The sequence below is a fragment of the Oryzias latipes genome, chromosome 10 (assembly GCF_002234675.1).
Source record: "Oryzias latipes chromosome 10, ASM223467v1".
NCBI lineage: Eukaryota > Metazoa > Chordata > Actinopteri > Beloniformes > Adrianichthyidae > Oryzias > Oryzias latipes.
Genome location: NC_019868.2, coordinates 17,023,990 through 17,048,285, shown reverse-complemented (window position 1 = coordinate 17,048,285; position 24,296 = coordinate 17,023,990). Strand labels below are relative to the sequence as shown.

General features: G+C 38.5%; 1 protein-coding gene across 10 annotated transcripts in view; it reads right to left on the bottom strand.

The window, feature by feature from the left end:
* Positions 1-24,296, bottom strand: part of LOC101158456 (collagen alpha-1(XXIII) chain) — a 148,517-nt gene that overhangs the window by 21,408 nt on the left and 102,813 nt on the right. For 9 of the 10 annotated variants that reach the window (XM_020706626.2, XM_020706630.2, XM_020706624.2 and 6 more), the window contains exons 3-9: positions 19,891-19,935; positions 15,201-15,208; positions 12,810-12,836; positions 6,721-6,747; positions 6,608-6,634; positions 4,838-4,864; positions 4,060-4,086 (exon numbers count right to left, since the gene is read on the bottom strand). In XM_020706626.2, coding sequence (XP_020562285.2) covers positions 4,060-4,086; positions 4,838-4,864; positions 6,608-6,634; positions 6,721-6,747; positions 12,810-12,836; positions 15,201-15,208; positions 19,891-19,935 — 188 coding nt within the window. The remainder of the gene's footprint in view (positions 1-4,059; positions 4,087-4,837; positions 4,865-6,607; positions 6,635-6,720; positions 6,748-12,809; positions 12,837-15,200; positions 15,209-19,890; positions 19,936-24,296) is intronic. The other variant, XM_020706628.2, reaches the window with a different exon arrangement.

The window sequence follows — 24,296 nt, the reverse complement described above, 5'->3', positions numbered from 1 at the left end:
ACTGTTTTTGGGCTCTACATATCAAAACGGGGCCATAAAACGGGCGTAGACAGTAAAACCAGATCGAACAAAATTTCCCGTTCCACCACATCCCAAAGGTGATCTGTTAGGTTGAGATCTGGTGACTGTGGAGAACATTTGAGTCCAATGAACTCCTTGTCATGTTCAAGAGACCAGTCTGGGATGATTCCAGCTTTATGACACCGCATCTTATCTTGCTGGAAGTAACCATCAGAAGATGGTACACTGTGGTCATAAAGGGATGGACATGGTCAGCAACAATACTCATATTGGCTGTGGTGTTGGAACCAGTGCCATGTGATTGACTGTACCTACTAAAGTAGCCAGTTAGTGTAGATGCGCAAATAATGCGAATTAAATCCGCCCTTTTTCTTTCTTTCTTTTGAACTGCTGAAGGTCTTTCTTGCATTATTCCAAACAATTTATGCTGTTTACACGCCAACATCTTTTTCTAAGTGAGGTTTTAATCGGAAAAACAAATCAATTTAACCCTGCTGCTCGTGGAAACATTCCTCAATGACTCTCATAAATAATGGCAGCTGTGAATGTGCGGGCACAGTGTGTGCGGGCTGAAATATGCAGATGTTTCTTTGACTCTGCAGCACACCCTCCTTCTGAACCAACTGCTTCATGAGAAATTTAAAAATGTGCGGTTATAAATAATTTGGAGAACTAATTTGTTTCCATAAGAACATGATTACGTAACTTTCTTAAGTCAAACTTGAAAAAATTCCTGCAGTTTTTATCAAATAATATTAGTGTTTCTTTAATTCTTTGGTTACAAAGTAACATATTATTTTAATAATAAACACAGATTTGTTGAAGAAATTGTTTTCTCATGGCACTAAAAATAATAAAGATAAGAATGTAGTTATTGTTCTTTTTTTCTTTTTTTTTTAAACAAATATTAGGCCACAATAAGAAAACAACGAATAAAAAAAATCCAGAGTGCCTAAACCATTTAAAAATGATTAATTTGCTGATTTTTTTTGTTTAAAACTGTTTAAGGTGCTAAAGTTTCCACAAAATCAAATGACTAGGATTTGGACTTGGTTTAAAATAGATTAAATAAAGATAAATACCTTTTTTTTCTTCTTACAATTAGTAAACACTTATTTTATGTTTAAAGGTCAATAAGAATATATTTTCTTGAAAACTATGGAAAAAGAAATTAATAAATTGTGTCTTCATAGGACAAAGAGGGATATATCCCAAGAAAAATTAATCAGACTCAGTTAAACAAAAGCTGCTGATCATTTGTCTGTTAAGCTACAGATTACTAGAAAGAATAAATACTCATTTCCATCCAAATACTTCAAGCCATTAGGGAATTAAAGAAAAATAAAAATAAAAAACAAGACCAACTAAACCCAACATAGTTCGGTAATTTGAGTCTAAATTTGAAATAATGCAGATCACTTTATAGTTGCGCCAAAGTTTTCTTTGCAAATGAAGAAGTGACCTGACCTCATATTCTCCTATAAACATAATAACAGAAGAAAAACACCCAGGATTCATGAGGTCCACGACTCCCTCAAAGAATCCCAACCATTTGCCACAACAGAACGGGTTGTGGACGAGGGGGGGAATTACTTTTAAACCACACTTAAAACCCCATGAAGGGTGGGATGATATCACTTGAAAAGAAAGCAGTGGCAGCAGATGGAAAGCGAGCTTCTTTGAATAAAATTCAAACTTTGGGAGTTTGGAGAAATGCCCCGAACCGCTGAATTTTTAAGGTGAGACGGCAGTTTTTCAATAACATAATGTCTCATCTCCTGCTTTTGAAGAAACTGAAGCCCTCTCTCATAAGAAAGACGTGCTTTTCTGTTTCACAGTTTAAACAGACTTTTATTTTTTAAAGCAACCTGTTTTAGGATTGTGGCGAGATTTTATACTGAAGGACAATAAAACATTGATGCTGCTCAATGGTCTGAAGAGAAAATCTGCTTTTTCGGTTAAAATAACAGAAACATTATATAACAAATAGTGATATCTAAATGTTTAAGATTTTAAATTACACTGCAATCTTTGTTTTTATTTTTGCCAATTCCCTAAAAATAATATTTGCTGTTTTATTTGATTGATTTGAATAATTTATTATTTTTATGTAATTATAAAAATGAATTGGCTCATTCATGTTTCACAATAATGTTTTAAAAACCATTATAAACTTTCTTTGGGCCATTTCCAAGAAAGATTTGGAGAGCTGTGCAGGATCCTATACCCATAATGACTTTCACAGAATCCCCACCCCAAACCATAATACTTTTGCCACCATGTTTCAGAATAGAGTCCTGCACCAAACATGTCTGCAGATCCTGCAGCCAACATCTACATTTGTCCGACCAAAGTAGATCTTTTCAAAGCTCAGCTTTCTAACTTATTGTTCCCCGAGCCAACTGAAGTTTTGATCTACTGCCCTTGCTGGAAAAAAAGCGCCAATTTTATCCCTCTGTACATCTTCCACACATGTCAGCTCTGTGCTCAGACTGACTGATCAGCTGCAGATGATTTGTCTTGTGGATTGATGGGGAAGATCTTGGCAGCAGAGTCGTTTTGTTATGACTTGATCGCAAGTTGGAATTTTAGGTTTGATAATTAAAAGGGTTTGTGGTCTGCTTTATTACATATTTATTCATAGATGACCTCAAATAATGTATTACAACATAGAAAAACTTTCCTAAAGTGTCTGACAAAATTTTTGTTAAAATGTTTTACTTAACTGATTTATTAATATCTAAAGAAAAAAGAACAAGATCACTTTTTTCATTCTTTAAATTCTAAGATGATAACCAAACACTTGTGCTTTATCGCCATGAAGCCATATTGCACGCACTGTATTCCGGATGGGAAACAGCTTCCAAACAGTTCACAAATCATGCAAAAGTCTGACTTCTATCAGACAAGAAACATAAACATAATCTTTCTGTGTCAAGTTTATTCATACAGTTCATAACTCAAACGATCAAGTAGAAGCTAAAATAGCAGAATAAAAGGAGTCATGTTGTTTAGAATTACAAACTAAATGTATTGTGTGAATGACACACTTTAGACAGGGTTAAAGAATTTAATACGTAGCATCACCATTTAGATGTTTGTTTCTACATTTTTCTCCCTATATAACTGACTGTAACATATCTAATACACATTTCTGAGTTCCCTATCTCATTAGCATTATCCAATCTGCCCTTAAACTCATTGTACATAACTGTCCACGTTTTCTGCCCTGTAGTACATTATCATTCCACTAGGGGCAGCAGAAGGGCTTTCCCTGCTGATTTTAAAATGGCTGCTTTCATGAAATCTCACTTTTGACGGGAAAAGGTTTTGTCAATTTTCCAAATTCATCAAACTCAACTATTGCTATTCAGTTTTTAACTGACTACTTCCTGAATTAAAGTAACTCAAAATTTGTCAATGATTAATTCTTTATAATGCAATTACACCATGTTAAAAATATGTGGATCAAGTTTGAGACGGTTGGTAAATAAGTATTTTTTTCCTGAGCACTCGTCAGTATTTTTACATCTTAAACTAACATTGTTGTGAGCAAAAACCTGCCAAATTACCCAACATATAATAATTTTTACTATTAATACAAAAATGATAGGCTATTGAATTTTCTGTCAGTTCTTTGAGGCTTAATAGGGTTAAAAAAGTGATGGGAGCTTTGTCTCTGATTATATCAAGATTTACATAAAAATGAAATGTGTAAAATAATGCTAGAAAATCAGACAAAGACAAAGACAAAGTTTGGTGGTACTTTAGTAATTCTTAAGGTCTTCTTTCACAGACCTTTAGAATTACTTTGAATTCTATCAATATATTATGAAATGAGGGAAATGCGATTACTGTACAAAAGCAAAAGTGGAACCCCAGTACATTTTTTTATCTAATAAAAGGATCTGGGATTTTAAGAAAAAATAAAAATAATGCGGGGAAAAAAGCAGGAAAATAAAAGGAGGATAAAAACTAGAACAAATATTTTAAATTAAAAAAAAAGTTTTAAAAAATAAAGTGAGATGCATGACTCACCCTCGGCCCAATGTCGCCTTGATCACCCTGAGAGACAGAAAAACGGTGTTTGTCAGCAGTTGATGAGCACACTTAATCAGAATACAACAGTTTTGACAGAACGATTTGTAAAATAACTTGCAGAGATCACCTAATTGGGGTTTATTGGTCATACCCTATTTCAGAAATCTATGGGATAAAAACCAGGATAAGCCGCAGAGGAAAGTTTCTGACACAGCCTGTTAGCTTAAAGTGGGAGAGCCCACTCCAAAGATGGTCTGTTGATAAGGCATTTGAGGTTATGCTCTCATCAAAGAGCTACTGGTGTGATTACACGAAGGAAGGCAATTGTCCAAACCTCAGCATCTGCACTCAGATGTAATCCCCATCGAACACACTCAATCCTGCCCTGTCAGATGTGCTCTGCAGCAGCTGGGTTTTTCTTGCAATTTTGCTTATCTGCAGGACTTTCAGGGTTTGGGGTAAAAAAACAGCGTAATGTTACCCACGAGTGCAGGCACTAGTGACCACATCACAAGCTTCCTCTGCCAGCTCTTCCCTGCACTTATGCGGTCTCTCCAGATTTAGAGAAAGAAAACATCTGGCTATCATCAGGAACCTGCTTGGTGCCTCAACATGAGAAAGTGTGAGCTCCTACATGTCTATTTCATACTGTCTTTTGATGGCTGATACCAACATTTGAGGGAGCAAAAGAATGATTTTATGTTAATCTGAAAGGATGAACAAATTCGTGGAAGCACAAAATCCACACAGAGATGCTGAAAGTCATGCTGCATACCTTCTCTCCCTTGGGTCCGGCTGGTCCCTGCAGAAGAGAGGAGATAACAAGAGACAGTTGGTGGGAATAAATCACTTATCTTTTAACAAACGATGCATCTTTGAATCGTCCCCAGGGAGTGTTCAATCCCAGCAGTTTCACAACTCAATTCAGAGTGACATTTTTCTCTGCATTTTACACAACGGGAAGACATGCTTTCAGCGAGGATGGACCCTCAACAGATAAAAAACAAATGTACTGAAAGCTAAAAGACCAGACGCCCCTTTGTTCTTCTACCAGTTTTTTTTCTCAAAGGACTCAAAAGAGGTTTTGGATATGGATCTTTAGAAAGGCTAACTGAAAACATTAGACTTCAGAAATCTGTTTTTCTGACCTCATATCCTTCACTTTGTGTTGGACGCTTTGACATCACATCATAAACACTAGGACTGCAGATGAGCTGATTCTGATTGTGCTGCGTGGTTGTCCGTGATGGGCTGTCACATTCTATTCCAGCCTGTCTACTGTTAACAAGCGGTACAAGAATACCACCGTAAATCCCAAACGGAGCTCATGTCTTATGTGAATATGTCTGTCTAAGAGGGAAAAAAAAGAATGTGAAAACTTTTCAATATCTTCCTTTACTGTCAGATTAGAGAAACACAAAAGGTGAAACTTTTAAAGAAGAGTTATGTTAATTTCCTTCTGTTTCTACTCTTGTTTTATCCATTACTCCACTCATTCTTGTGTCTTTTGATGTGTAAGTTCCTATAGAAGATAAGTGAAATAACAGCATCATTCTTGTTTATATAATCTCTTAAAGAGAACAAAGAAACAGGACAAATTCAGATTTTTCTATTAAATCCCCAAGCCTCTTTCATATGTGAACCTTATTGATATCAGATGTGGTGCAACAAGAAGTCAGTGCTCATGTCATTTGTCCAATCAGTGGTTGGAGTCATCGTCATGTGAAATGCATCACATCTCTGCACATATGTGAACATCCTCCCCAAAACAATTTCAGCATCAGGGTCCTGGTCCAGGCTCCTTCACCTAACATCTCCCATGGTGTGCTTTAAAATTTTGCCCTGCCCTTCTACTTTCACCTACAAGGTTCATGTTTGACCCCTAGAAGTCTGTGTCACAGCTGCTGGGCTTTACTGCTGGCCATCAACGATGCTGAGAACACATCCAGGAACAAAGCCACCTTTCTGGGGCAGGAAACAAGGCTTTAATGATGTTTGGAGAGGAACATGTCCAACCGTTGTCAATATGTTCAAAGAGTTTGACATTCAAGTGGAGGACTTAAACGTGCCACTGGTAAACCAGAGTCGGGTTAAAGGAGGGTTAGGAGTCACAGTAATGGTTTTATAAAGACCCTCTGACGGCTGTAAACTCTGCTCTGGCTCTGGCTTTCTAAGCAGTGAGTGACCTGCTTGGCGCAGGGTTTCAGGGCAGGGAGGATGCATGTCTGCGAAGCTTACTTGAGACGTGACTCCTAATTAAAAGGTGGAACAAATCCACAGCTATATTGTTGTTTTCCACTGTTTAACCACAAAAATAGTCATTTCTTTTTCATTAAGAAATGACATTTCTTTTATTTAAAGAACTCTACCTAACCCATAAGAACCCATGGTGACATCAGTGTAACAGAAACATATCAGAAATGGATTCTGTGGTTCACTTTGTTTGTGGTAAAATACACATAATTTTATTTTTAAGTAAAAATGGGTCTGGATTCTCATGGGTAAGTTTAAAAAATTTATTCATAAACATAATCCAGGTAAATACCTGGCTCCCCTTGGATCCCGGTAAACCCTGAAATAAAACAAAACATAATTAAAACAAATGTTACATATTTGTGGTGTATTTCTTTAAGTTTGACTTTTAAAACAGTCACTTACTGGTTTACCATCCAAGCCAAGCGGACCCTGTTGAATGTCAAATATACAAAGAAATTACTAAAAAAATAACAAGGACAAGCACAGCTTATTTTCAGTCAAAGCAATGCATGAAAATATTTCACTTTTGGTTTTATATAATTGAAAAATATTAATTTTCTTTGCATTCCTAAATTAAAGAATTGCTGACAAAGTCTCAAGATTTTGCTTTATGACAAATTGGGGCAACTCGGAGCCTTACAATCATATTTTATCACTGAAAAAGGCTCAATGTTTTTTAAAGTGTCTAGCCTGATTGGGGAGATATGAACCTGCTTTTAATCTTTTTATCCAACTCCAAGCAATAAATAAAATGAGATAATTCCAAAGGTATAAAAGTGCTCCTGTAATGACAAGCTTCAAAGACGTCTGTAGGGACAGCAGCTAGAGTCTTTGTGAAGAAATGGCTGCTTTTAAATCCAAAGACGAGACAGGAACTTACAAAATACGCTTAAACCAGCTGCTACTTATTAGTTTTTCATAATGTTGGAGTCTTGTCTCTTAAACTTTCATGAGACAATGTGCACAATGTGCACTCTTTTGCCTTAGAGATAAAACAATGAGAAAACAGAAACAATAAAAACAATAAAAAACATTTTTTAATAAATGACAAAAAACAATTTAAAGAAGTTAAAGAAGAAAAAGTGAGCAAACGTAACCAAATACATATATCCTGCCCCATTCTGTGTATGTTCACAAGAATTATTTTAGGATTTTCCTTTAAAATCATGATTAGACTGTGAGAGTTGCGTAATAATCTATCACATGAACATTTGTGTGTTTGTGGTGATGAGACAACCTGAAAGGCAGATCAGAAAAGCTCTGTTCAACCTCACTAAAGTGCAGAAGCAGCAGTTGAGGTCATTCACTTTGTTTATCTAAAGAAAAACCGTTAAGCAACCTCTGAACCTCAACATTCGGTCCTCCAAAGTTCAAAACTCTCAGAATTTTGCATTCCTGTGAGCATTTAAAGGAATTCTTGCCGTTTGGATCCAGCTTTCCGACAGCACTTAAATGTGATGTATTTTGCGAAGGGTAATGCTGACTTCCTCTTCAATGACCGTACTCTGTGTTAAGCTAACAGTTTTTACAGGCTCCCTTGAGTAGTGGGTTACTCAAGCCTTCATTGCAGCCTGCTAGACATCATTAGTCATCAGGTTCTGGGCCTTGAAGAGAATGCTGATGTTTCATCTCCAGGCATGGGGGCTGCTTTACCAGCCTCAGGGGTCCTGTCAGAGGGGAAGCTCAAGGATGGAGTTGTCTGTTATGCCATCAGTGCCTGCTTTGATGGATGAACAACAGGCAAATCCGGGTGGTGACGTGTGTGAAGAGATAACTAACTTTCAAAAAGTGTTTATGATCTGTCTGGGTGTAAAATCTTCATCAGCCAAAATACAGTTGTTTTGTTTTGTTGCTGTTTGGAGCAGAGGACAGTGCAACAAGTGAGGAGGTGATGCTCCTCATCTGTTTCAGCGCAGGCTTCAGCCAGCGCAGGACAAGTCACAGTCTGAGCACCCTTAAATGCAACATGCTGTGCCCATTATGAGCTTACAAATGTCCAGCTGAGCAGTCTCTGCTATCTGGGGATGCATCTTTGGCTCTGTGTTGTGGTGCATGTGCATCTGTATACATGTGTGTGTAGGTGCTGTGATATCCTTGCATCTGGTAGCATTTACTAAGACCAGACGTTTTTCAAGAGTCATCAGGATGAGATGAGGTGAACATTATTAGGTCAACTGCTGCGGCAGAGAAAAAAGGCTAAAAAAAAGAAAAGTCTTACTCTTAGATAGTAAAAAATTACATAGGAGTCTATTAACTTCTCTTGTCTTCTTCGTTTTGAACAAAAAAAGCATCTTGAAGTTTTATTTTTAGCTATAAAACTTGATGCTTTTTACAACGACTGAGATCTCATGACGAAAATTACATTCCAGGTTTTTCTTTTTCTTCTTTTATTTGACATATGCATCATTGAAAACAACTGTATGCACAGAAGGAGAAAATGGGTAGTTTTTATTTAAGTAGCACACGATTGATGTCTGAGCAGTAATTGATGTCTGCTATGTCCTAATAAAAAATAAAAGGCTGTCACAAAGTAAAAAAGGAAGAAGATGAGTATGGGAGCAGAGAATACTGCCTTTTTACTGACTGCACCCAAATGCTGCATGCATGGTGTGTGCACATGATGTGCAAGTGCCTGTGCGATACCCACACAAACTACATTGTCTAATTTCCTCATTTTTAACAGTCAGTGCAAAGGGCATGCACTTATCACTTGAACTGCCCTTCTAAGCTAAGACCACGGTGCGTGGGATTTTCCCTCTACACCACTACAACCTGTCGCATGTCCGTAGAAAAACCATGTTCGTGCCCTGTACAAGCTTGCCCATTTTTCACCAATATCCCCCCATGAGGACAGTTGTGACCATTGACTGTATAGGAGAACTGGACACAGTGAGTGTGACGTCATCCTTTGAAAATGACTTTCTTCCTGTTCCAACCGAATGAAGTCAATTCAGTTATAATTTTTTTGCAATGCGGATGTCGTCATGGAACCAGACATCTTCAGTAAGCAGTAATTGATCAGAGTTGGTCCACATTGGCAACTACTCTCTTCAGTCAGCAATGAGCTTTTTAGAAGGCCACACCCCTTCCACTGAGGCGGCCTCGGGAGAATCTGTCAATCAAGCGCTTCAAACATTTGACACGAGACCACATACTTTTATTGAGGCATCTGATTGGCCAATTCATAACTTGTGCTACAAAGTAAATAAATAAATAAAATAATAGGATTGGCAGGAACATGATAAAAACAAGGTAGCTCAATAAAATGGTTCTGGCAATGTATTACTCAGTAATGGCTGTTTTCTTTCAATAGAAGTTTATGGGATTTCAGCTTCTTGGGACCAGCGAGTACTTCATGTTTGGAACGCTGGGGAGGAGGGGTTAGTCAGTCCAGTTCTCATATACAGTCAATGGTTGTGACTAAGGCTTTATTTTGCCTAATTGTGATACATCAGATTGAAAGAAGATGATGGCAGAGAAATTTACTCCTCCTTTAAACTAGTTTTTTTCTTTTCAACAGACTTTTGCAGGACAAAAATAATCTCAATGTTAATAGAAATATACTGAAAAGAGAAGGAAAAAAGCAGGAGAAGGCTCAGCAGAGCGCTCAGTGTTTGGGACAAAAAAACACATGTTGTTGGATTACTGTCTGGTTTTAATTTGTGCTCAGCAGTCTGGAAGGCTAAATAATGGCGGCCTTGACCATAGTGATTGAGGTGGGGCATCTGTCACAGACTGGCACTCTCACACAAACACACTTGTGGTGGGGTATGCTGATGGTTGTGCACATGAATGAGTTAGCCCTCAGCACCGACCTGTCAGCGTGCCTGACTTTGATTGTGTGACAGCGGGAAGGCTCTCCACTGAAACCATCTTTGGCAGTGATTTATGGGAGGAAAAAGTGACGGGGATAACAGGCGAGGATACTTTCGCCCGCACACACACTGCTCACTGTTATGTTAGAGATACTCAAAAACCCACACTTCAATGACGATGTTTATCACATCCCAGAGGGTTTGAGGACAGCAGACCCCAGTCACCTCCTCCAGAGACTAGGATTTCTTTTCTTAGCCTCCTTGACTTTTTCACAGCATGAATCTAGGATGAAAGAAATTCTCCCTCTTCCAACACTGTCCTTCTAATTTCAGTGGTCTGCATTATCTAGACCAGTGGTCCCCAACACGTTCTTGCTAATCCTATTATTTTTAAATAATACTTTTTTTATTGAAAGTTATAAATCAGTGCCCGCTAACCCTCGCATTGAACGTTTGAAACGTTTGATTGACAGATTCTCCCTAGCTCGCTTTCAGTGGCAGGGATGTGGACTTCAAACAAGCTCACTCCTGACTGGCGATAGTGGTTGCCATAGAAACATTGACTCAGACCGACTCGCACCAGTCACTGCTGACACTGCTGACTGATCGACTGATCGTCTGGCTGAAATCGTGAAATACTTATTTTCAATGGTCGACATCACACTCACTCGGTAGCCGCTTTAACAAAATTAGTTGGATGCGGGGGGGGGGGGGTCCAGTAGCTTTTAAAGTTAGCTTCCTTCATGATCGGATTATAAATAAATTGGAGAATAAGTATGGATGTTTTTTGTCCTCCGTGGCCCGGTACCAACTCTCCCACAGACTGGTACCAGTTCACAGCCCGAGAGTTGGGAACCACTGGTTTAGGCAGAAGACATACATGTTGGATCTACTGTTGTATTATCCATTGCATTTTGCATTTAACCATATGCAAAGTTGACCCTGAAGGAGTGGGAGGAAACAGTGTTCCTCAGCCCAACTTTAGCCAACATGACAATGGTGGATCAGTGAATAAGTAAAATTTATAGAGGATCACAATAAAAGTATTTTAAATGAACTACCAAAACGTAAATGAACTTTACTTAAACCTTGGTTCAACTACCTAAAAAAATAGTTATCTTCATGTTGTAGAATTATGTGTACTGTCACACGAGCTGGCACTGGATTTATTTTAGCTAAAAAAAAGCACATAACGTAAGTGAGACATGACAGGAGAAAACAGGTTGGAATGCAATCCGTCTGGTTGTTTAAACAATGAGTAAAGGGAACAACGTGGTTTTGTTGGCACAAACCTCTGGCACCGCACAGACAGAAACCCGGGGTCCTCCAGTAAATGACTTGACTCATTACAGTTGATCTGTGAACAACGTGGTGTGAAAACACAAGAAGGCACACCTCTGATCGCTCCTGCAGTTCTGGCCTCTGTTAGGGATGTACAGAAGCCATGGGTGGTGGTGATGGAGTCTGCACATGTCTGCACTTAAGACGGCATAGATACACAAACTAGAAGAATGGCTCTTTTTAAGCTGCGGTGCTGGAAACTTGATCGTTTCTACTTACTAAAACAAATGCCACCTTAACTGTAACTGTGATTAATCTAATGGAATCTCATACACTTAAACTTTTTCAATCATTTTACTAAAAATTGCATAATATAGAAGAAAGATACACTTGTGACCTGGGTTTTGTCTGTAATTAATCCATTTAAGGATTGATTTTTAGAGAAAACTTAGAGGAAATGAGCAGATTAAGCAGCAAAAAAGTAGATTATGAAAGTATTTGACGTAAAAAAGAAAAAGAAAAAAAAGAATACACGCCTTTACCTGTGAACTCTGTCCACCTGTGTGCAATTAGCAGCAGCAGGCATTTCCCATCAGCATGGCTGTGCAATACCAAGGCAGACTTCACGGCATGGGCTCCACCCCCATTTTCCCAGTAGGGCAAACATAAGACATCCCAATACGACTAATGGGACGTCATCAAAAAAGTGGGTCATGGGTGCAACCACACCGTGCAGCCATACGATGACAGCGCAAACTGTTTCCTGACAAAACTACAAGTAACAAACTTACACTTCTAGCCCGAGAACATATGCTTCACATACTCTCCACGATTTCAGCACATGTGTCTTTATTAGATGATGAGAATTTGATGATGGCAAAACCACAAACACTGAACATACCACAAGCTGTTTGATGTGATCGCTTCTTTCAGAAGGTGTAGTTTGTTAGTGACCACTAGAGGCCGCTATAACTCCAAGAAATACAAAAACTACATTTCTCAAATCCCTTAAAAAACCAGGCTTTTTTTTAAAAAAAAAAAAGTAAATTGTTATGCAAATTCTTTATCTATTGCTTATTTTTTTTTTATCTGTTTAAGCTTAGGCATTCTTTTGTGAGTGCAAAAACTTGTCTGAGCTGCTTCAACCTGGGTTTGACTTCAGTCTCTGAGGTCTCCTCAATCATGGGGCAGGATATATCATTACTGGTCAAAAAGAGCTGAAAATCACCAGAGAAGCAAAGCAGGGAGACTGGGAACAGCAAAGCTAAATTATTTTGATAAAAGAAAAAGACGAGGGAAAAAGGAAAAGAAATCCAAAGACGAACATCAGAAGCCAGAGTGGAGACTTGATTGGGTGAATCAAAGAGTGACAGCAGAATAAAAAATAAAATTTACCGGGTATCCGTCCCGTCCAGACTTGCCCTGGTGAGGTTAGACATTGAACCATGAAGCACTGAGGTCAAACAGAAACCAACAGCTGCACACAACACTTTGTATCCCATGAAAGGTCCTTTTTTTGTTATATAAAAAACAGTTAGATGTCTTACCCGTACACACCGGGACGAATATTCGCCAGGCGTTATTCGCCAGCGTTTTTCGCCACGTTTTTTGTGTTCACACCCAGGCGATTTTCGCTGACGATGAGTGGAGTGAACATGCAATTTCATTCCCTGACATTAGATGGCGCTTAATGTAAACAGAAATACTCCTGTACACAAGGTGGCGCTGCGCAACTTTACGCTTCTTAAAGTCGCTTTTCACTCAGAAGAAGAGAGCAAGTATTTACACGCTTGTCAGAATAATACAAAGAAAACATGAATATTTCAAGCACCAGTAGCTCCAACTGGTGCTTGGTTCGGGGATATTTTAGAATGTCCGTCATTATTTCTTCGCGGCAGTGTAGACGCTACTTGGCGTCTATCTTCTTCGCTGGTATGTGTGCTCAGCAAGGCAGTTTTGTGTTTGAGCGCCCCCAAGTTGTGTTTTACTGTAACTTCAGAAGCTCCAGACACGTGAGCAAAAGCGCCGTTCTCATTGGTCGAGTAGATTTCGACGCGACGCGTCGAAAAAAAAAAACGAACCCGAGGCGTTTTTTTTTTTTGACGCTTTAACGCCTGGCGTTTTTTCGCGTCGGTGTGCACACTCTCATTGGTGCCCTTTGTTTAGTCACGAGGCGTTAAACGTCGGCGAAAATCGCCGGCGAAATTCGTCCCGGTGTGAACAGGCCTTTAGTTGTTCAAATAAAGCTCAAGTTCTTGGTTAAACATAAGAATTAAATTGTCTAGATCAGGGATCTGCAATCTTGAACGGTAAAAGAGTCATTGGGTTCAGTTTCTTATGGACCAAAATCCAGCAAGAGCCGCAAAGTCCCACTTCATGTTTAGAAAAATACGCTTTATTAATGTTTTGTGACCATTAAGCTATTCATTTATAAAATATAGCTTTTAAATATTTACAATAATTCAATTATGCCAGTGTTTTATTTTTTAATACAATAATTTTAACTTTTTTTTTTAAAAACACAAGTTTCTTTCAAAATAAAATACACCCTGTGTCAAATAAGAATCTCCTGCTGCAGCAGATTTAGTTGAATTCAAAAGTAAGAAAGCCAAATCCAATATGGCATTTTCTATCATTATGACTTTTTCTCATCGTTTTTCTTCTTTTACTATCAAATATAAACATGAAAACATTGGCTATATACATATAAATCTATACATGTATTTGTTGCAAAACCTCTATGCATGTTTTTGCAGTTCTATACTTATAATTTATTCCTATTGTTAGCATTGTTGGCTGTAGCCAAAGAGCCACAATGGAGGGATGAAATTGCCATATTTAAATGCCTCAGGCAGAAGACCTCTAGCGTGGATTTGTTAGTCTTCATTCTTTTTATTTATGATTGTTCATTACTAAAATTAAACCACTAGTCAATGTTTTAGTTTGGTTTTTGTGTAGTGTCCTTTATGTCCTTATAAGTGTCTTTATTTTTCATATAAAAATGCAAGTGCATTTTTAGTACAGGCAAAAGGACATTTTTTAGAGTATGGTTGTTATTAAAAACATACTCATACAATAAAAATAGAAAAAAAATCATGGACGCTTTAATGCAAACTAGATGCACAGACTCTTTCCACCAATCAAACCCCTGCCTGTGATCCCAAAATATTAACCATACATGCCGTTCTGTTTTGATACTTCTGGAAGTCTGTCATGGTACGTCTCATCGTCTGCACATCTAATCATTGCCATGTGTGTCCATGAAATTTAAAATGAGGAAAAAATTGACGAAAAGAAAGTGCTTTTTTTTTTAAAAGAAAATCTCACTTTTATATACGAAAACACTAAAAATGACATGAGTTTAACTAGTCACCGTGAAAAAAATCTAAAAGACTGATCTTTGTGAATGTTTTATGTGTTGAGTTTAGGGCTGTCAGTTGAAGTTATAGTCCCACTGAAAAACTTCCTGATAATAAGTCACCCTCCCACACCGTCGCTCAAAAAGTGAAAAATTCACGTTCTGTACTACACGAGCGCACATCTGCAGGTGGTCTACAGACAGCTGCTCAGTGGATGCAAGTGTGTCTGTGATCTGTGTTTACTTTTCACTGCTGTGGGAAAAAAAAGAAGACCTTTAGTTTGATCTGCAGTGTTTTTTTTTCTTTTTTAACGATGTGCAGAAGCCAATCAAGAAGGGGCAGCTCGTGCAATATGTGTGTGTGTGTGTGAGGTCAGAGGCTTCACAGGAATCCAAACAGTACCTGGATGAGATGAAAGAATACTTACAGGAGGACCTGCAACAGAAAAGACAAAGGACGGATTAGAATATGAGTGCTTTATGTCACTGCTGACATAAGAGGAACAACATTGGTAACCTACAGCAACCTCCGCTTTGTACAGCAATCAGTCCCACAACAAACAACGATGAACACAATGTGTTTCTTTAGATGATGACTGTAATAGATCTCCTTAATGCGAGACAGAAAAAGCTCATTAGAGCTGCTGCTGTGTAGTTTTTTAGTGAAGCCGCTATAGTAAACAGACTTCTGTATATGGGAATGGTTTAAATTAGAAAAATGAAGTAATGTCAGGACTTTGTTTCATAAAGAGATGTAGCGGAGAGGGGCAGAAAAGGTTACTGAAAAAAACGGCATATCCTTTAAAAGCTGAACTCTTAAGGCCACGTCACACAGCCACTGCGTGCATTTCGCACCCATTGGATGGATAAAAATCGGTCTTAAGTGAATATACATGAGAAAAAGTGAGAAATGTTGTGGTTCTTCACATGAAATTTTCACAGATGTTTCAGGAATGAACTACGCAAAAGAACACGTAAATCGACGTAGAACATGAACTGTGCGTGATCGTCACGCTGTTTATATGCAATCAAATTGTAATTAGTGCATCAATTACGTAATTTTAACATGATATGTGCGCCGTTAACGTGATATAAAGGATATACATTGGTGGTACAGCATGAAAAGTCCACGTGACATAGGTTAACAGTCATGAAAAAGCCACAAATTTGCGTATGCATCTTACAAAAATCATGCACAATTGCTTAAGATTTACACAATAATTGCGTATAAATGACATAAAATACGCATAAACTACGTAATTCCCACCAACTAAAAATTTTGAACAGCTCAAGACCGAATTCTAGTAAAGACCCGTTGGTCGAAACCCTCGATGGACATCTGTGCACATCTGTGCAAATGACGAATCTAAGAAACACTTAGGAATTACATGTACTGTATCTTGCATGTATCACGAAAGACCGAAATTTTAAACTTGGAAAATGTATGTGTTGCGCAAAATGTACTGCTGCAGGAAAGCCTTTGGGTCTTGATTCAAACCCTCTGCTGTCTGACCATCAAAGAATCATCAAATCATACATTCTGTTTCATGCGTCTCCATTCCAAAAAAAATGGAAATGATTAAAGAACTCCTTTGTGGTGCTAATAGAATCTACATTTAAAAACACATTTGCTAAAAATCTAGGGGCCGAGGGCCTAAAAACGTTATTGTTCCGCTGCAGATTTTTTTTATTAGGAGTTGATTATTATGTATCTGTTCTGAATGTGAAGCCGACTGTGATGTTGATTTGTTGACACAATGTTTGACAAGTTGTGGAGCCTCGTTAAACGCAGCTCATTAATATGCACTTAACACAAAACATGAATAAAAACAGCGGAAGTCTGCGAGCAGGGCCCCTGTGGAGGGAAATGCGATATTTGTGGTGTTTTGTTACAGTTCAAACACACTAAACGTTAGAGTGGCACGAGCAGGGTCTATAACAGCTGTGAAAGCTGCCCAGCTAAATCAATAAGAAGGTGGACTTTTAGACGAGGAGCCCTGGAAATGAATGGATTGATGTGAGAGGCTGGGAGAGGAGGAGAGAGGTGTTGGGGTTTACAAGTCACTAATACCTCCCCAATCAAATCTTGCTGTGTCTAGACGCTCTGACAAGGAGTTCCTGAGCCAGACAGTTGGGTAAACAAACACATTCTGGAAATAGAGACACAGGGAGACTGCTCTGACCACTGAACTTGATACAGGTGTGTCTGTGCAGCTCCCAAAAGAGGAAGGCGACGAGAGGGAGCACAAGACAAAAGACGGGAAAAAAAATAGACTTGGAGACTTGGAATGAGTCAGAACCAAAAGCCACATTCAGACCCGAATCTGTGAGTTTGGAAAGCAGCCACACTTAGCACATCTGAGTCAGACTTATTTGTTCTACACGGGAAACTTCAAACGGACACTTGTACAAGATGATAGACAAGGTGGTTTTAAGTGCATGAGGTGACCTTGTTCCAGACAGTCATGCAATTTTATCTTTAGCCTGTTTTTCCAGTCGGCTGCCACTTTTCCTAGAGAAATGTCATTGATGGGATTGTTGGATCTATGACACAATTTTCTTTCTTTGATCGCTGGATTACATTTGTTTTCAAAACATGGAGTCATTTAAGGTTTTTTTTTGGAGATGTTTTTTAAGGTAATCCTCATGTCAAACTAATGGGTTGAGCCTATACCAACTGTAAAACTAGTGATGTAACCTGACCCTCAAAATAGAATAGAATAGAATATCTTTATTTCTATAGCACTTTTCCCAGAGCGAATCACAAAAGTGCTTTACAAAGAGCATAAAATCATATCAAAACACCAAAATGTAATAAAATACAATAATAATGATAGTAAAACAAAACACAGTAAAACGTGGTAAAACTAGGACTAAATCAACTAAAAGCTCTCCTAAATAAAAACATCTTGACCTGAGATTTAAAACACTCAACGGAGTCAATCTGACGCAACGACAATGGGAGGGAGTTCCAAAGACGAGGAGCAACAGCTTGAAATGACAGATCTCCTCTGCTCTTAAAGCGGGTTTTTGGAGTGCTTAAAAGATTCTGGTTGGAAGACCTCAATGATCTGGCCGAAGAGTATGGGGTTAAAAGGTCAGATAAGTACGTTGGTGCTTGACCATGCAAGGCTCTAAAAACTAAGTGAGTTGAGTCAATTCAGATTGCAGTTAGGTAGTTTTACTGTTTTATATTTAACTTCAAGCTATGTTCACAACGCCCTTGGCAACGGCGGTCAATCAACCACTTTCAATGAAAAGTTTAATTAAACGCATGTAAATTAACATTTCGGGCTTCCACATTCAAAACTTTCACATTCATGTATAGCTACGAACTTTTTGGGCTCTACGTTTATGCACACATTAAACGATAGTTAAATCTGGTGGAACTTTGACCAGTCAAGGACTCTGATGGCGTTCCTTTTCATTCACGGAAATGTCAATGCTTTGAACACTGATAATAGAAGAGAAATTGATAATTGCTGTTTGTGCCTCGTTGGAATTATAACAAATCTTTCAGAAATTGGAATAAAGCTGTGAAAAAAAAGCCTGGAGCAAAATGTACGAGATTTGAGTCACCAAGCTAAAAACACGGCTGCCGTTTTTTTTTTTTAGTTCTGTTAATTTGGTCACATTTGGAAAAACTAAGGTTTAAGGACTTCCCTTTCCTGCCAAGACGGCAATGGTCAGAAAAAGTAATTTAAACAACCCAAGGCTGAAAGCACTGAACACTTTTGCGTAATAGATCAGCTCCAGCTACATCAAAAAGCACTGCTGCCACCTGCTGTTTCTAAGAGTAATTACACGAATAGCATTTTCTTGAAGCTCAAACGTAAGCTTGGACAAACTCATAAATCCTGGAGGGAGGAGCCCAAACATCTTTCTTACTGAGTGTATCCAAAACCTCAGCATCAGTAAGTTCCACCTTAATAAAGATCCCCCTGACAAATCCTCAGCAGCTGGAAGAGACACAACTAATTAGCCGGCCTGTGGATCACCTGAGGATACTGTGGATCTCAGAAGGATTTGTTAAACGCATACTGATTATAATGTAGTAGGAAAATAAATATTAAATTGTCTCAGGTGATGCTGAAGTTCTTTTGTCTTCAGAGCCAATCAAAATAGTTAATAGTAAAGAGCTGCAAAAAGCCTTCACAAACATTCAGTCCTGTTTGAGTTCTGCAGACAACTATGTCCAGCTGTTCCAGAAAACCGCAGTTTTTGCAAGCTGTGTGCACAGATTTACATGTCTTGGAGGCATCATTGCGAACACATTTATGTTTTTTCGTTGATGACAAGAGCAATTTACGGTACCTCGGCATACGAAAATGGCTTGCCGGAAAAGCATATGGTTGTTTAGTTTTGTCTCAGCTCGTTTCTCAACATGGAAAGCAATAAAGTGAAGTGGACGGCGAAAAACCAAGCACAGATTGCAAAACAGTTTTTTTACCATAATGTATAGTTTTGAAATGCGGACAGTTGGCTTTGGAAACAAGTCGTTTGGTCAGTCAACATGGTGGTCATAAAAGGCAGATCTCGTCTATGACACATTCACGGCTCTGCAAAGTTCCCCTCTAACAAATATTCTACAACAAATCCTGCAGGTTTTGATTAAATTGCAGATTGTACTGCGCCACATTTAAATGGCTCAAACTTACAAAACATCCACGCCACCTGTCACAATGACTTTCTGTGTTTTAGGGGTTACATCTTTGTATGGTTTTTGGGTTCTTCGATGAGTGTTTTGTGGTCTGAACAGAAGTGGCACCGTAACAGGGAGCAGCGATGTTGGCAACGGAGACTCTCATTAGGCTTGAACTGCTGCAGCTGCTACCGCTCAGCAAACGCGACAGACATCTGGGCAAAGTTAGTGTGAGCACATGGTGGAAGTTAGCGCTACACTGGCGCGGGATAGGTGGGGAGAAGGGCCAACTGCGACCCACGGAGCATCGACCCGATCTATGCATCACTGCCTTTACCAGCCCCCGCCTCAAACTCACCCACTCACCCGGAAAAAGAGAGGTGGAGCGTCAAAGAGAGATGAAGAACCATTTTGTCTCGCAGGAACAGAGCAGAGAAGGAAAACAAACAATTAAAACAGGTGAAGGCTTCACTTACCAGGTTCTCCTCTTCTTCCTATACGTCCACGTTTTCCCGGAGGCCCTGTGGAAACACACACACACACACAGAAATAAATCTCATAAATCGGCTCTCCGGAGAAAGATAGATATCAACTGAGCGTCACTGGTGGTTTCAACACTGGTGGTCGTGTGATGCTTGGCAATAAAACTGGGTGAACTGTAGAAGCACACACCGGTCATTTGCAAAACCAAATGGTACAAATCAAACATAAAATGAGAAAAAAAAAACCTTGTCAGACTCAGTCATAGGTGATCAGATTCTCCTACACTTTGAATATATTCAAAACAAAATTCATAAACTTCACCTACTTTAGCGGGACACTGCTTGATATCAAAGTGAAAGAAAACGTGGGAAATCAAATAGCTAGGCTTCTAATCTGTATTTCGGACATCCTGTTGCTACAAAGGCATTCAGGATTTTTCACCGTTGACTTTCTGTTGCTCTTTTGAGCCAAATATTTTACACCCAGTGAATATGAAAAACTGTGTTTTGATAGGTGTCATATCTACAAAATGCTTTGTAGCTGCAGCTAGTCTGCCAAGACATTGAGAAATGAACAAAAGAAGCAAAACTGAGACAAAAACAGAGAAAACTGAATATTGTGTGATGTCCAATACATCGTATTTTCCGCACTGTAGGGCGTATCAGATTATAAGGTGCGCCTTCAATAAAAGAGCCATTTTAAAAACTATGCCATAGGGCGCAATGACCTACAAGTCGCATAAGAAAAAGTCAGAGATAAGTCCGTCTGCCAGTTAGACTTTATTAACTGTGTTCATGTAACTGGGTCATGTTCCCTGTTATGCTTTGTGCTGTGTTCTGGTGTTGATCGAAGATGACTCTAGGTTGGTGTCAATGGGTCTTTTATCCTGTTTTACAGAAATTTATGAAAGTCAACAGCTCTCCCGACCTCGTTCATTTTTTTCCCCTCACAGCCCGCGGCAGTCTGCGCGCATCGTCATTAGTGCGTGCTATGTGAATGCAGTGAGATCAAGACAAGTTTTATCGGACAGACTGAAAAAGTTACAGGTACAAAAGCTGACAAAATAGCTACAATGAATTTGGTGGAATTGAACCATTCAGGACAAAATGTTTGTTGTATTCACAGCAACTCTAGAAGTTGTTTGTAACACGCTACACATTAGCCACGTTAGAAGTGTTAGCCACATAAGCGTATTCACAATACCTGTAACTCCCAACCTTGTTTGCAATGTGTATAACAGCAGATTGATACCACTAAAACAAGCGTTACTGTGACTACCTTGTTTGGTAACTACTGACATTAAATGTGACCATGACTGAATGACCTTCTGCCTCAAGTTCTAAATTATAAAGTATCCAATCCAATCCACTTTATGTATAGAGCACATAGAGCACACAAACAAACAGTTTCCTATACGGAGACAGCTCTTTGGAGAAGAGAAACAACCCAGCTAGATAAAAATTATTAAACAGAATTAAAAAAAGCAAAATACAACAATAAAATGATTTAATTAAGATTAAAACACAGATAAAAACACAGAGGACCACAGAAGTCTTGCTGTGTTAAAAGCCAGAGAAAAAAAAACGAGTAAGTAGCTGCTTGTCCCACAAAGTCGATATCCCATAAACTTCTATTTAGAAAAAAGCAGCTTCACTCAGTCATTCTGTTATTTAGAATTGCCATTCTTGCTCTACCACCTTTTATTAACATGTTCTTGCTATTTCTAATTTTATTTCATGATGTTTTTGCTGCAGCGCAAGTTTTTCAATTACTGACCAATCAGATGCCTCAATAAAAGCAGGTGGCCTCGTGTCAAATGTTTAAAGTGTTTGATTGACAGATTCTTCTGAGCCCGCTTTCAGTGGAAGGGGCGTGACGTTCTAACATGCTCACTCTATGGTTGCCATAGAAATGTAGACAGACCAATCACGGCTTACTGAAGACGTCTGGTTCCAACATAGGGATGGACGCATCGCAGAAAAATGACGACTGAAATGACTTCAGTTGCTGGGACCAGAAGGCAGTCATTTTATATTGGTGGCATCACACGCGATTCGTCTAGTTACATATTAAACATTCAATGTTAGGAACTCACAAAGAAACCCCTGTACGACACACTACACGTTAGCGTATTTTCACACCCAAGCAAACATCTTGACAGAGCACCGTGTACCTCTTAAAATTGCTTCGACATCAGTAAATACAACCAGAATTAATCTATAAATGAAGCGCTCCGGATTTTATGGCTCAATGGCAATTTTTAAAAAAAAGAAGGATTTTAAGTGTGCCGAAAATACAATACAAAGGCACAAAACACTGCAGACAGACCTTTAAGCCTTGGCACAATTATACAAGCTTTCAAGACTTCTTTATGAGAAACAGTTAGAAAAAAACAGTTTGCTGCCCTATAAAAGCGGAGAAGTGAAGAAAGCTTTCAAAACAAGCATGAAAAACAAAAACATGTTTGACCTCAATGGCTAACTTTTCAGTTTTCATGAATTGCTTCATTTAACTCATTTGACTCTTTTTTAAACCCTTCATTGTCCCAAAACTTGTATTTCCAATAATTTCTAGGAAAACAAATGCAACACACGATCTGTAACTCTCTGGTGACATTTCCTATTAACTATCTGCTTCCTTTTCACCAACAGCCTAATCTACCCACTCTGGAGAAATGGAAACCACACTGTGTTTCTGATGCAGTTGTGCCTGCAAACATGCTTTCCTTATGTCATTATTAGTCCTAATATAGGATCTTAATTATTTCCTGATCATGTCAACCATTTCATTAGGAGGATTTTCTTCTACTTCTTCTTAATGTTGACCTTTCCCACACAAATCTTTCCTTCCTTCATGTCCTGCAGCAGTAAATGATCATTTTTAGAGCTAAACGTTATACAAAGAGGGAAGGACAGTATCATAAATTTTATGATGAATCAAACCACGGGGCTCTAATTTTTGTAAGCTATTCTTTGATAGTTTTAACCTACAAAAATCTTTGTTTACAAGTACAGACATTGAGAAGACAACAGAGTGTAGCCGTATATTTGCAACGGTGACTCATTTACCGTTACGCTATTTTTGCTCATGTTTACACTGTTAAACAGACACAGACGCACTTAAAAATAATGAATCATGATCCTTTCTGTGATTCATTACTTCCTTCCTTTCCTTACGTCAGTTAAGTGATCTTCGGATGAGGCAGAGGAGTCAGACTCAGGAAAAACTGGAGTTCAGGAGAATGATGAAGGTCATTCAAGAACAAAGGATGCAAGAATGAAAATGTATGTTCTTTTATTGATAGGAAGCAGCTGTAAGCAGTCTTTAATTCAAGAATTTATTTCAAGAATTTAAAATCTGCCCATCAACCAGTCGCTGAAGGAGAAGGCGTCCAGTGCCTGGACCGTGGGAGTGTGATTGATTGAGTTTAGTTGCAACGTAAGTGGGTGATGACAAGCTGATGAAGAACAATTGAGTCAGAGGAATTAATCGGTAAAACATTGGGGCTAAAAACCTAAGTTCTGGTTTGGAGAAGAAAAAAAAACCGTTTGAAGCTAAGGGGAAACTTTGCAAAATTAGCAAACAAATCTGAAGAGTTAGAAAAAAAGTCAAGGACTCAACAGAAAGTGTCATGAACAAGCTGGGAACATTTTTTTATTTCACGATGATTATAATGAAGTGCTGTTTGGGAGCAGCCTCCAAAAACTTCAACAAACTGCCCCACTTCCATGTTGGCTCCAAGTCTGTTGCACTGGATGAGAAAAACAGGAAAGACAGCTACATCTCATGTGGTCTCTCTAATGGCATTCTTCCATGATTTAGTAGAATCAAATGTGGTACAGTTTAATTTTTTCTGAAGTTTCCCTTTGTGAGTCCAACTGAAAACAATTTTCTCTGGAAGTCAGAGTTCCACATGATCTAAATCGAACAGTGATGTAAAAGAATTTCCAAAGGAACCATCAGAGGATCTTCAAGGTTTTGAGATGAACTTCACGATTTAAAATTCAAAATGAATATCTCAGAAGAACAAATTTGGGTTGCAGAGGTAAAATGTTATAAATGATGATGGTGGTACCTATCTGCCAATGGTAGAAGAATACATAAAAATAACTCATTTTGAAAATAAGGCATCGTTTTTAAGCTCTTTTTGAGAAAATAACTTAAAAAATCCCAAGAACTCTTGGAAGGGAATCAAAGACTAAAGGAGACCAAATTGTCCGGAATAATCTCAGAGTTCCAAAATGCAGCTATCTTGGGGGCGATATTGCCCAAACAAGATGGGGAGAAGTCTAGTCTTATTAATCTTCTGATAAAGGCCTTCTGTATACAGATTTAAAGTCAGACTTTTCACATCTGAAAAAAATACTTTTTTTCTGTTTCACGCTGTGGGTATAAGCAA